At 30.7% G+C, this 15,455-nt stretch overlaps 1 protein-coding gene across 1 annotated transcript in view; it reads left to right on the forward strand.

Annotated features, from left to right (window-relative positions):
• Nucleotides 1-12,738, forward strand: part of LOC139519406 (geranylgeranyl transferase type-1 subunit beta-like) — a 28,592-nt gene extending 15,854 nt beyond the window's left edge. The window contains exons 7-9 of the mRNA XM_071311459.1: nucleotides 1,507-1,691; nucleotides 3,214-3,322; nucleotides 10,166-12,738. Coding sequence (XP_071167560.1) covers nucleotides 1,507-1,691; nucleotides 3,214-3,322; nucleotides 10,166-10,311 — 440 coding nt within the window. The 3' untranslated portion in view covers nucleotides 10,312-12,738. The remainder of the gene's footprint in view (nucleotides 1-1,506; nucleotides 1,692-3,213; nucleotides 3,323-10,165) is intronic.
• Nucleotides 12,739-15,455: the final 2,717 nt, after the last annotated feature.

Here is a 15,455-nt window from a genome sequence, read left to right on the forward strand (position 1 = left end):
CTTTAAAAGGCCCCGAAATGACGATCTAAATCAATTAAAACGAGAAAACTAGCGGCCTTATTTATGTACAAAAAACGAACGAAACACAAATATGTAACACATAAACAAACGACAACCACTGAATTGCAGGCTCCTTACTTAAATGTTCATAACATACTAAATGAATGTTCATATTGAAATATTGATAGAAAACCAAAAATTAAGAATTTTGGAAATGTAGGAGGAGGGATAAAAAAGAAACATTTTCCTATCCCCAATAACCTATGACTTATGATACTTTTGCTGAAATTCTCCAGTCATTCAATATTATACAAAATTCTTCCAACAACACTTTACATACTTTAAACTACGCTCTGAATGCCCGCGATTTCGCGGGTGTGTTCTAGTAGCTATGAAAATTAAAACATGCTCATTATAAAAATAAAGGATGTCGATGTGGTATGATTGCCAATGAGACAAATATCCACCAAAGGTCAAATGAAGTAAATCTATGCAATTATAAAAAGCACCTGTACAGTATTCAACAATGCAAAAACACAGACTGTATAGTCTGTTATAAAAGACCCAATCATGAAAAATATTAAACAATATTATTGAGAAATAAATGCACTTATTTCCAGGTTATTTCTATGAAAAAGTGTCAAATGTTATAGACTTCAACAAACAACAAGCACATAAATTCAGACCCCTGACTTGGGACAGAGACATAAAGAATGTCTAGCTGTTGATGTAAATATCTTTATCTATATCAATAGAATCCAATCCAATCATATGCTGGTCATAAACCACAATTATCTCCCTTTAAGTTCAATAACCGATTTATATATTCCCTTGTGGAGATTTGTAGTTACCCCTATTTTTCATACACCTTTTACATTTATGTATTCTAATATATATATAGTAATTTTTGAAGCTGTCAGACTTTTAAATTTTTTTATGAGCTGGTAGAATTTTCTACAATAATGATAACAAAATTATTTAAAGTAGTCCACTACCCTGTAAAAATGATTTCTCTGTATTGTTCAGCATATATGGTTCAAAATGACCTAAAGATTTTGTGCTGCTTTGAATAATGTTAGTACAAAAAAATGTACATGTACAATGATGTAGTTGAATGGTCCTTGACCTGTTTGGTTCATTTTAGGAGTTTTATTTCAATTTCCGGTTTAAAACTATGAAAAGAAATTATGTCAATTTAGTTACTTTTTACACTGAGCTGTATTACATAAAATATTTGTAAAAAGCATTGGGCCAAACTGGAAATTTGTATTAAAAATCTTTCTGTTAAATTCTGTAATACCAACAAAGCTGATAAAATTTACCTTAGTATTTTTGACAACAAAATTAACTTCAACCAATAGCCAATAATCTGAGTTTTCAAGAAATAAAATGCTTGCCACATTAATTGTAATTTGTTCTTAGATATAAAAAGTTTCATATTAAAAAAGATTGTGAGATTCCTTTTCACATGAAAAAATAATGTATTACATGTATGTATATTTGAAGGTGGATCAACATTTTGTGCAATAGCAGCACTAGTGTTAATGGACAAACTGTATGACGCCTTTAATGAAAAGGAAATAAAACGTTTAAAACGATGGTGCATTAGTAGACAACAAACAGGATTTCAGGGACGACCAAATAAGCCTGTTGATACATGTTACTCATTCTGGGTTGGTGCAACATTAAAGGTCAGTCAATATTAGAAAGGTCAACTTTTCTACAATGTTAAATTTACCTTTAATTATTATTGGCAAATTTATTTTCAAATATTTTAGAATTTGCCCAGTTGATATGTATACATTAAACATATAGGTATTAGTCAACAATCTTTCTTATGAGAGCGTTGGATTGTTACGAGTAACAATACATGTACACAATAAATGAATTATATTTCTAAAAAGTGTACAAAATAACACCAATATTTAAAAAAAGAAGGAAACAATAAATGTAATTATCTGTAAATATTTCAGATAACAGATATTCTTCATCAGTATGATTATTATGTAAAATGAATCATATCAATATATTTTTATTTAGCTATAAGAATCTTGAAAATTATACAATTAAAACTGAACACAGCAATGCTTGTACAATTCTAAATTTTTCAGATATGATGTTGGGCCAGGGTTTTTTAATTTGTTGGTTTACGGATTTTACCAATGAAAAAGTCGGGTCGGTCGGTCGGCAAAAAAAAGAAAAAAGATATGCTATTTTGTCATCATTTCTTAGATTTTAGTTCGATGAAATCAGCTGTCATAAACATCACATGACATTCTAATAATTTCCCGTAAACAAAAAGTGGAAGGGGACTGCACGGATATCGTCATTTCACAAACATGAAAAACAGATTCGCGTAGCTCTTAATCAATTCCCGATAACTTGGTGGGCTTGGTGAATTACGATCTTCAAGCATGAAAACTGATAAAGAAGAAAAAATGTAAAAACGTCGTACGAAAATAAGTTTCAACACACATGTCAACAAACGTAATGGACTCGTCCACTGGAAAAACGAGAACATCGGATTAATCTGTTGTCATGCATTCCCGTTTTTTTGGCCAAATGGACGATATTTTTTTATGATCTATGAAGCAAGAAAATTTCAAATGATTTGTTAATATTTAGTACTTTAACGTCTTCTACCTGTCCACATTTGGACAAGTCTATTTCTATCAGATAATGCATCTTACGAACTGATGACAAATACGGTAAACGAATTGATTTTGTAATTGGTTTTAAACACAGGTTTCGTTTCGCAAAATTATTTGCGCAAACCACATTTCAAGGTCAGTTATAATTGATTTGTCTATTTTTAGAAACGTAAACTGGAAGTTTTATTTTTTTCACTACAGAAAGTGTTATCAATTTTGATAGTGATTAATGCATTTCATTTCATAAAAAAACGAGTATTTTAATTATTTTTTAGGGATAATGCATTTGTTACGGTCGGCGGGAATAAAAAAGCATGAAAAGTGAATTTTATTTTTATTCTGGAAATCAGCAAAATCGGATCGGCAGATCCATAAACCAACAAATTAAAAAATTCTGGCCTTGGTTAGGTATTTACAACACTTGAACAGAGACTGCATATATATGCTACTTACAAAAATAGCAATAAGCAATATGAACAGGAATATTTCTAAATATATATGTATCAAATTCTTATACTGGTAGTGGCTATAAATTATGATGAAGTTGTTTTATATTTTTCAGCTTTTAGATATGTTTGAATTAACAGACAAAGGTTTCAATAGAGGTTATATGTTAGAAACACAAAACAGTATAACAGGAGGCTTTGCTAAATGGCCAGATCACACACCAGGTACATTTATTGTTTATACTATATATACTGATCATATACTCCAGACAATTATAGTCTCACACAGCCTTAAAAACTAGACACAAATTATTACACTAAAAGTTTCTCCATATGTTCTCTACATTCACTAATTTGTTACATTTGTTTGTTTTTATAGTGATTAAGATGATAACACAATGCTGACTGTTGGGCCCTAATTTTGATATTTTTACCTATTGTGTCTGTTTGCTTTGTTTATGCATTGTTGTCAATATAATGGAATTTGATGCAACTGTCATACAAGTGAGAGGTTTAGCTAGCTGTAAAACCAGGTTCAATTCACCATTTTCTACATAAAAAATGCCTGTACCAAATCAGGTATATTGTTGTATACAGTTGTTATCCATTCAATTGATGCATTTGTGCTTTTGATTTTGCCATTAAAGGGACTTTTTGAATTTTCTTCTGAGTTCAGTATTTTTGTGATTTTACTTATTTCAATCACTCCCCAACCCGCTGGCAGCCACTGAAAATAACCCTTATCGTCTACTTAGCTGATTTTATAAGCATTTTGTTAGGAATTTATTTGATTCACTTGCATGATATTCATTGGATTTTGGCAATTTAAATCTGGTGAAAGACATCGTAAAAAAATCATTTGATCATTTGAATTTCACATCTGTGTGTTTGGAGAAATAAGATACAAGTTTTAATAAAACTTGCTTAATACAATATGAAATTAATCTGAAAAAGATGTTAAGGGCCAAATGCTACCAGATATTTAATAAATTTCCAAATTTTTGACAACAAATGCATCAACAAAGACTGCTACTGTAAAATAAAGGTTCTGGCAAACAATTCAAGATAAATTTGAAATTCCTGCAAACTTTTTGAAAATATCATCTGCAGCCATGGATAATGAGAAAAATATTATAACAATATGTATACAATTGTATATTTAAACCTTGATATATAATAATAAAAAAGGAGTAATGGTAAAACACCATGTTTTGACATTACCTCACCACTCTTAACATCAAACGAACAGCTACAAAAGCTAATGCCTGAACATCATCGTTTTGTTGTAAACAATGAACTAAGCCCTACATTGTATGTAAACTGTAAATTGCAAAACAAAATAAAATTTAATGTTAAAAAGATCAAAGCTGTTCCCTTAATATTTACTAATGATATTTTTCATTTAATTCCTATTAATAAGGAATTAGTTTTACTACTGCAAGATAACTAAATAGGATATTTACTCTAACGTTCTATTTAAAGTGTTAAAGTTTACTATTGGAATTAAAAACTTTACTTAATTAAAATTGATTGAAACTTTCATTATGTTATGCAAATGACATCAGCATTGTTTGAAAGTTACACATGGAATGTACAATCAGATTAGTAAGAGCTGCACCTCAGATCATTAAGACTAGCAATTCATTATACGATGATCACGACATAGACCACTATTAGAGTTGATCAAAGACAGTTGATTGAGGGATCAAAGAAATAATTTGCATATTGTGTGATGGTATAAAGTTATTTGTAACTGGATTCTGGAGTTATAGGTACATAATCTTCAGATACAAATCAACATTTTGGATTGAGAAAAATCTGAAATTAAAATCTCTCATTAATTGGAAAAATAAAAATTAATTCTTCTGTTTAAAGTGCTCTTAAGTTTTTTAACGTATGACCATTAACTTAATATTTCTTTACATTTCTCACTTAAGTGTGGCTATATGTTTTTTATCGCTTGCTTAGCGACAAAGTAGCTTCTCCACCAATGAAAACAGTCTGTAATTAAGATGTACGTGCGTAATCAATAGTTATCTTTAGGAATTAATTTTTCATTGTCTTTGATGATTTATTTCAACGATAATATATTCATGGTAAGAATTACTTTATACTGACCCGTCAATTTAATTTACTTATTTTACAGTCATATAAATTGTTTGCTTTTTTTTCCTTTCATTCTGGTAAGCTATAATTTTAATTTTCAAATGGATTTAAGATTCAAAGTTTTATTTAGAGTCGATATTCAATAAACTACATAAACACAAGCTCTAGTAAGCTTTTCAAATCTACTTAATAATAAAATATAATACATACACATAATGGAGTTAGCTTCAGGGGAAATATTAATGTATCCATATTGTGTGATAGTAATTAAAATGAATACCCTGATTGAGAAATCATACCCTTCCAGAAAGACTTTTGAAATTTCCATGGCACTTTAGAACTTTGTGTTATATAATATTGATACTTCAGCATGGATAAGAAGTAAACTAGATTTTGAATTTATATACAACTTTTTAAAAATGAAATTTTTACTTACATCATTTTTTTTTTACATAAAGGGATAATAAGAAATGCTCAAATCCTTATTTTTCGGTGAAGAAATGAAAGGGGGATGTGTAGCATGCTTTCTTCTCATTTTTCCAATGTACTTCAAAATTACATATACATTCACATACTAAGTGTAAATTGTGTAATAAGTAAACTAAGAAATCATTTTAAAGTTGTAAAAATTTTAAACAAATGTTCAGATTAAAATCATTAAAACATTTGATGCAGAAAGAAAATCTAAGGTTAATTTTAATTTTGTTGAGGAAGTGCAGTAGAACATTTAAAAAAAATTTCAAGGGAAAAAATCTATTTTTTTCCATTTTTTTAATGGAAAAAAATAGATTTTTTTCAACAGCAAAGATTATGCTTGAATCTAAAAACTGAGTTACCTTGAATAAACACATTGATAATGCTAATAAATTATTGATGTGTTTGACTTTTTTTAATAAAGAGATTTGGTTCAAAAAAATATCCTAAAGATGATTCCAATCCATTACAAATTTACCTTCAAAATATGCATTGTCTGAACATTTCTTATGCAAGTGTGTATTAGATCAGCGGCATTTTAGCGCATTGATAGGACATTTTAGCTTAAAAAAATAGGATGTTTTAGCGCCAAAGTAGAACCCATTTAAGCGCCTGATTTTTAACCCATTTTAACCAAAATAAAAATTGTCAATGCCCATTGTTATAATAAATAATATGTAATAAAATGGACTCTAATGTCGGCGCTCAAATGTCCCATAGAAGTTTTAAAATTTTCGCTAAAATGTCCTGCGCCCAAGTAGCCCGTATCAGATAATTTATAGGGAATTAAATATTGCAGCTTATGAAATTTCAAATAAACTTTGAGAAACGAATGGTATAAACCGTTAAACATATTTTATTTTATTTTTGTGATCAATTTGCTATTCTGCTGTACAAATTATAAACAATATAATACAAAAAATAAATATATTCAAACTTCATAGAAGATAAAATGTTTACTTAAATCAAAGAAATGAAATGAAATATATCATAAAAAAATTTCTTTTTAAAGAAACAGTTTAATTCTAGTGACTAAAATTAAAAAGATTTATGGTAAAAAAGTTAATAAGAAAATCCTTGAATTACAAAATCATAAAGACAAAGTTGAAATAATGAAAAGTTATGTTGATTTTAAGGTAATTGGTCTTACTAAAAATAAAAAGTAATGAGCAAAGTAAGAGTAAAGACTGGTCAGCCCAGGTTTCATTTCATTTCTGAATATACATTTAACTTTCCACTAGATGTTAAACAACCATCCTTTATTCTTTATATTCTATAAAATAATGTTATCTTATCCAAACATCATTTATGATGTGAAGGATAAGGTGCATTATATGAAGAAGCCAAAGGGCTTCAAGGGTTAATATGTGAACCTTTACTTTATGTCAAGGCCGCACGCCTTTTTTCACAGCTGAATGATTTTTTTGTCTGACCACTACTACCGGTATATAAGTCCGTGCAGAGTAGCGACCAGCCTCTTTTTAAAAAACCAAACCGCTATGGGCATTTATTGGTCTTATTATTTATTTTTGGGATGGGCGTATTACTGATTATATAATTTGGGAGGGTACATATTAACCCTCGAAGCCCTTTGGATTCTTCATATGATGAACCTTATCCTTTTCATCATAAATGATGCTTGGATAAGGTAACATTATATATCATAATCCTGGGCTTGCTCAGGTTAATAAGTGAACTCTTTGTAGCTCCAATAAATGCAACTTCCAAAATAGAATACGAAATAAATGGAACTTAATAACCAACTGATCTCATGAACATTACCAGTAAAAAACTTGAACAGAGATATAAACAAAGACATTCACCAAATATAAATATCCAACACAAAACTAATTTGAAAATCAGATCATTCTGACAATTTTTTTGTTTAAGACGGACAAGTCTTTGCTCTCAAGTCTTTATTCCACATATTTTTAATTTTCATCAAATACTAAAATTAAGTCTAATTAGAACCTACATCTTCATTGCAATTGCGAAGTTGGTGATATTTCTTGTCTATGTATGGCTTTAAAGACATCCGTCTTTTAATTGATAGCTCCATTCAAGGAATTGCCATATCTCAGCATTAACTGGGGGTGCTACCAGACTTTTACAATTTACCGGTATCTTCATTTCTCTCGTCATTACTGACACATCTGATTTCTTCTTACAAATATTGTCAAAAACTTTAGCCAATGATGGGCTTACCTCTTCATCATATTTTTCATCGCCTCCAAATATTTTAGGTAATTCATAGTCAAATTCGTCATCTGATGCTATAACCTGAGGCTCATTCTCTTCGTCAGAAAAGATATTGTAGTGGGTGTCAATCACCTGCTCATTAGACTCATTCTCAGAAAATTCCATGTTATTGTCAATATTACTACTTGACTTTTCATTATTGTGACTCAATGTGGATACTAGAGTATCCCACAAACCTTTGAATAGAGTTTTAAGCAACTTTGACTGGTCAAGCTGATTCTTTGCAGCATTTTTCTTTACTGTGCCTGTGGATGTGCGAGGTTTTGTAGCCTTCGTACCTTTACCACGTTTTTTTACCGGACTTACTGTTATTCCGCTCCCTGATGGCAACTCATTGTCCATCTCAGTCACCTGCCTTTTAGGTGTCTTTTGCTTACTGGCTAAAGCCTTGCCTTTTGTAGATCTTGTACTCCTCTTACCTTTTTCAGTCTGTTGTCATTATTGTTTTTGTGTTACTGCCATTCGAATGTCCTCGGCAATTAATATATGTGCTTCTGGGTTATCGAACTACGGGTCATTAATGTTCTCAATTTGAGAAAAATCAGAAAATGAAGCATCAACTTCTTTGTCTGACGCAAATAATTTTAATATTTCATCATCATTGTCACTTTCACTGTCGCTTAAATGCAGTGTACAGCGCGACATAACTTCTGTATATAAACAGCTGACAGATTATGCAAAGTTTTGAAATTTATTTTCAATATTTCCGATTCAGATAAGTTATTTTACAACAGAGTCTGTTGCAAAACTTTTATTTCGTGTACTAAATCGAGTCGACTTACCGGTAATCATGTGCGGCCTTTTAAAATAAAGAGGCTGGTCACAACTCTGCACGGGCTTATATAGTAGTGGTCAGACAAAAAATCACTCAGCTGTGAAAAAAGGTGTGCGGTTCACTTATTAACCTGAGCAAGCCCAGGATTATGATATATAATATATGTTCAGAGTACACTGACGACACATTTAGGCTAAATATACCTCTTTTTCCTAAAAGAGAATATAGTTTGAGGCCTTGTCCTCTAATTCAAATTATGTAAATTATTTCTATTAAGTAACATAATAACATGTACCTATGTAACACTGCGATTGGAAATGGTTATTTAAATTTTAAACAATTGCACTCATATTTTTATTATTCTTTTTCGTGTTAATGAGCATTCTGAGCTGTTTGGAGATCGATATAATGAATTAATATACTTGATTAATGAAAAAAAAAAAATAATTACAGATAACTTATGTTTTATTCTATTTTTTGAAAAGTGCATTTTAAATGAAAATTTATTCAAATATTTATATCTACTTATATTAAATTGATATCAACCACTAGTTTCCAAATTCAATAATTCATTTTAATTTGATACTGCAAAAAAAGTAACAATTACATTGTACAGTTGAGAACATTCAAGATCATAAAACAATGTGGGACATTCAGAAGTTTTGATGTTGGACAACGAAAAATATTAAAAATGTTGAAAAGGTGGAACCATCAGAGATAAACCAATTGAATTGGTGAAACAAATCTAAGAAATGCTCTTTCTCATTTGATGTTGACAGTTTTTACTGCATCATAATTAGTCAATTGTATTTACAGTATTTTGTGTACAAGTGCTTGTCTGTCTTTTTTAACCATGGCATTGTTAGTTTATTTTCTTCTTTTGAGTTTGAATGTCATTCGAGTATCTTACATCTTTTTTTACACTGATTGTAAATGTGCAATTGTAATTATGAATAATTATTTTAAAAAAAAACCCACTGGGAATCAATTACTGAGTAAAAATAGTCCACTTGCAACATCATCTTCCAGTCTTTTGACACATATAACATGCCGGTATATTTATATACAATATACTAAAATTGTTGGAAAATATTAAATTTAGTTTAAGAGCTTTGGCTTTTCTCCTGTACTTAGCGAGTTTTATTTATATTTTCCACACTGTTCATATATTTTTTAATCCTGCAAGTTAAATCAGACACTTTAAGGTTTAATTGTTAAAATACAAATAGTTCTCTCTGATTTTTATAACATGGACAGAGTTAAAGTGGAGGCGGCAAAAAGGACCCCATAATGAACTGTTACCAAAAAGAATAATTCATATTTCTGTTTGATCAATATTGAAGCGAAGTAACTTGAGACGTTATTTGTATAAGTACATTTGAAGCAAACATTAGTTTGTGTAAATGTTATTTGTACAATTGGAAGGATAAAAATGTATAATTTTTTTATTCCAGATGCCCTCCATGCCTATTTTGGAGTATGTGGTATGTCGTTGGTAGGAGAAGAAGGTATTCAGCCCATGCATCCTGCACTTAATATAAGTCAGAGAGCAGCAGACCATCTAGAAAACATCCATAAATTATGGCGATCAAAGTCATGATAATTATAAACTCTTAGGAAACAAATTTTAACTAAAGCATCTTATATTCAATCTGATTAATGCACTAGCCATTATTTACTTCTATATTTTCATATTATGATATGTATGTCAGAAGAATGCATAGTAGCCAGTGTTATCTTATTATGAATACCATGTTTCTTTATGCCCAAAAATATTGTGTTTAAATTATTCTATTTGACCTTTGCATCTATTGTAAGCTAATTTTAAAAAGCAATATCGACATGAACATGTGCCAAAATTTTAAAATACAAGATCAACTGAATACCTCTAGTTGTATTTAAAACTTTTTCCAATCTTAGTGTATCATACTAGTCTATTTGTTCATTTATGAAATCTCTTGTAATTAAGTATGTTATCAAAAACAATTGTTAGATAACCATAAACATGACATCTAATATTTGTTGTATATTTTTCTTTGTTTAACAACAGAAGAACATTGATAACCATCAAATATGTCCAACGGAGTTTATTGGAAAAGGCCATAAAACAGCACCAATTTCTAGCCAAACTTTTCAAATTAGAATTTATTGACCAATATCAACAAGTTATAGCTAAAACAATAACTAGATATGAAATATGTCTAATTGAATTTTTCATGTTTTTTTCAAATAGCATATATTTTGATTTTCCATGAAAATTCAAAGAAAACAGTATAATTTCCATTCGTTTTTTTTTACTGGAAACAGACTTTGGGTAAACAAAAAGGCCTTTAATATATTGTTTGTTATAAAATTTTCTATATTGATATTTGAATTGCATATTTAGTTTATCAAAGCCTGTGCTCTCTGTTTCCTAGAACTTACTCAGTTGGTAGTAATATAGGTATGGTTGTTTAAGATTATCACTGAACTAGTATATATTTGTTAAGGGGCCAGTTGAAGGAAGCCTCTGGGTTAGGGAATTTCTCGCTACATTGAAGACCTGTTGGTGACCTTCTGCTGTTGTTTTTTTCTATGGTCGGGTTGTTGTCTCTTTGGCACATTCCCCATTTCCATTCTCAATTTTATTTAAGATCGGTGCAGAGAAGTACAAAAATATAAAACTTTCAATTTTTGAAATACTAAGGTTTTTCTACCTCAGGAATGGATTACCTTAGCTATATTTGGCAAAACTTTTAGCAATTTTTGGTCCTCAATGCTCTTCAACTTCAATTTTATTTGGCCTTTTTAAAAACATTTTTTGATTCGAGCGTCACCGATGAGTCTTTTGTAGACGAAATGCACGTCTGGCGTAAATATAAATTTTTAATCCTGGTATCTATGATGAGATTATATATTGAATTTATGTCTGTTGCATAATTGGAATGAACTTGTTTTGAATGTTATGTAGTTGACATGTTTAAGGTTAAATAGTTTGATGAGTAATGTATTTAACACAGGATGCAACATATACATTTTGTCAAGGGTCAAGCAGTTACATAATAAGTTAAGACTGTGTGATATACACCAGACTTTGAAGAAAACCATAAATCTTCTCTATTTGATGTAGACTTGGTCTAACCTGTTAACATGAGTAAGCAGGTTCCCTTCTGCAGCACTTGATTTAACTTGAATCAATATTCCTCATACTGTCCTATGCTCATGATTTGTAGATCAGTTTTTTTCTTCTATACTCTGTCATTGTTTTGAATGTGCTATATTGTTTGATTTTTATTGGAATAAGATATATGTATACAGTTATAAAGAATGCACTCACCAGATATTTAATAACCAATTTGTGATAGAAACTGGCAGACTTTTGTAGTTGGTTATTGTAATCCAGATTTATTAATTTGTGGTTTTGCATTCTGAAATAGGCAACTGAAGTATTGTTTAGCTCTAAACAAGTGAAGCAACTGGGATATCATTTTATTTTGGTGTTTACTGCTGCTACATGGGGTTTTACAACCTGAAATAATGGTACAGTGCAGAGTTTTAATTTTCAATGTTCTTACTTCTAAGTATTTCAAGTATCTTCCAAACTATGTTTAAGGGAATTAAATGTTAGTTCAAATACTGATTTGATCTCGTTAAGACAAAGATCTTACAAATAGACAATTATTGTATGGTGGTACATTTTCATTGTTTCTACCTGTAAAATTCACTGATGAACGAATTTTAAAATGCCTATTGTCCAATGATGTTTTATGTCTATGATGAGAAAAATTGGATCACTAGAAAGGGAAAGACGAGATGCTGTGTGTCTTAACTTTTAATAAATGGTGAAACGAGAAGTTACTTTTAAATGATGCATGATTGCAAGTTGGGCATATCTGTAGATTAACATTGATATATAAGGAAAGTTCCTATGTTTGTTAAATAAAACACTGTTTAGTTTTTCTTCATGCTTATCCCTGTATGAAATAAACCTTCCATCTATCAAGCATATATTTGTAATTTTTATTCTAATAATAAAAGTGTTCAAGGAGTTGTATTGTTTTTCCTTTCCACGTCCATTCCAAGATGCATTATGGAATCATTCGACATGTATATATTTATATTCTTGAAGTCTTGAAATTTGAGTACAAGTGACCTTCATCCACTGGCAAAAAAGTCATTCCTGTTTATGTGAAAATATTTAGTTTATGACCAAAAATCAGAAATCCTACGATATTTGTAGAGGGAAAGCTTGTTACTAATATTGGTCATTTGGACCTTTATATACAAAAGAGGGGCGAAAGATACTAGAGAAATATTCAAACTCGTAGATCAAAAACACAATGCCCTGACAAAAAAAAGAGAACTACACAATAGTACACAAAACACAAAATAGAAAACTATAAACTAATCAACACGAACCCCACCAAAAACTGGAGTAATCTCAGGTGCTCCGGAATGGTAGGCAGATCCTGATCCACATGTGGCACCCGTCGTACTGCTCTTAAACCCGTTAAATAGTCTAATTCTGTAGGTCACATTCGTGTCATCAATTGTTACTCATGTTGTAAATGAACTCATCTGGGATACTAGTATTGAAATTTTGTATCTGTGCCAGGCGCAGTTTCGTCTACAAAAACTCATCAGTGACGCTCGAATGAAAAAAATTAAAAAGGCCAAATAAAGTACGAAATTGAAGACCATTGAGGACCAAAAATTACAAAACTAATTTAGATAATCCATTTATCTGTTAGAGCTCCGTCATAAGTTTAGTATTAAAGTTTGGTTTTTAAAGGCAGTGCTTTAAGGCCTGACTTTTAAGTCATGAGGTTCATCTTTTCATACGCAATCTATGCAGGGGGTCTTTTTGCCAGAAATAGATCCGGAAATGTTCGAATTTCTCCTCTTCTTTTTATGGTATGCTATGGTTTTTGTTTCTTTCATTTACATTGGGGACTAAAGAAACGATCAGTGTGTATTGTTCGTTTTATAGAACTTGTTATTAGTGTGTATTTTGCATTATAAGCAGTCAACCTGACTACAAACTATCATTATGTGTATTCCGTGTGGAAAGAGGTCGGGTCAATTTCGAGTGTTATCTGACATCTAAAGATTCTTTCAGACGTTGATAAAACAATGAAAAGTCGACTGAACATGATTAATATGGCATCTTCTATAATTGAAAGCGGAATTCGGTTTATGAACGAGAAACCGTAAAGCGTTTTCAATTTCGGTATTAGTTATGTATGTTGTCTACGTATTATCCTGGTTCCCGGTACTACGTTCCGGGTATTAGCCATTTGATATATGTGATGTGTAACATTACGATCGGGTACCAGCCAATCTACGTGTGTATGTGTACATGATTTCCCGCCAAAATGACCGACATACAGCTATGGAAAAAATAGTCCATAAACGTTCCGTATAATGATATGCAAATTCATAATTAATCGTAACTTTTCTTTATCTTTGTATTATAAATATAACAAAATGGATTCCACAAAATTGAAGATAGCATTATTTTACGAGGATTTCTCATATTTTTCTCACTTCCGGGCGCAGTAATACGTTTTTGAAGAAGTTCGAAGAATTTGACAAAGTGAATTGAGAAGGAAACGGATAGATATACGTCCTTGCTATCAGGTAAAACAATTTAAATGTAGAGAACAAACACATTTACTTCACACAAATAGTACAGGCTTAAGCTTTTTATTGTCTTATACACGACTGTAGTCTAGTGTTTAAACGACGGCGGTGACCTACAAGGTACGGGTCATACTGGGTCAAGTCTAAATATGAAATATGTAAACATATCCACGTGCTATTAGGTAGAAAGCATCGTAATGCAATATCTACAATTTTTCCTCTTTTTATATACATCGTTGAACCAGATATATTTCTCTTTCAAATACACTTTTAAAACACGGGTTGTATGTACGTATCTTTTCTAGTGTTTTCTTGTCCTTATTAAAGTTCATTTGTTGATGTTTAAATATTTTTGAACGACTGAACACAGGAGTGAATGAATGCAACAATTATATATACTGAAGACTTGGGCTGTACAATGATAGTGTACGTATATCATGCTGATAATTATTCTAGCAGTAATTATATTAATTTAGGATGTAATAACAGGAATTCATGAGCTATGCCTCAGGCTTTCTGAAAAAATATCAATGACAATGTAAACAGGAACGAAACATTGACACGAATGATGCTCTCTTCTATGTTATAGTTATTTAGGTATGTGTGTTGCACAAGTTTCAAAAAAACTTGTTATAAAACTTTTTTTCAGGGCACAAACCCACATTAAAGAGACTTGTCTACTGCCATACCCATCCTGTTTTCATGCACCATTTGCAAGCAAGAGACTGAATGGTTTTCAAAATTAAAAATCAGGACGGTGTCCAATTAAAACAAAAGAACTAAACTGGATGAATATTGTAGGAGAAATCTAGAGGAAAGTTTTGATTTGTGAAATTGGTTTTCCTGAAAAGTCATTCATCCTAGCCTGCAGGAAGGAACTATAACTGTCCACCACCAACTGACGAGCTAATGTTGAGCTTCACATATGGAATTACTCAAATACCATCAATGTCTATGTTTTCAGCACAGATTTCACAGCTGTGCTTTTTTTATACCTGTTAAAGGGGCACTAGCTGTCAAATTCATTGTAACCGATTTGTCTCAAATTCTCATATTTGGTTTATAACAATGTAAAACATTTATCCAAACTATCAAAAGTCTAAAATAAACAGTTTACAGAGC

This window comes from Mytilus edulis, chromosome 4 (genome assembly GCF_963676685.1).
Source record: "Mytilus edulis chromosome 4, xbMytEdul2.2, whole genome shotgun sequence".
Lineage (NCBI taxonomy): Eukaryota > Metazoa > Mollusca > Bivalvia > Mytilida > Mytilidae > Mytilus > Mytilus edulis.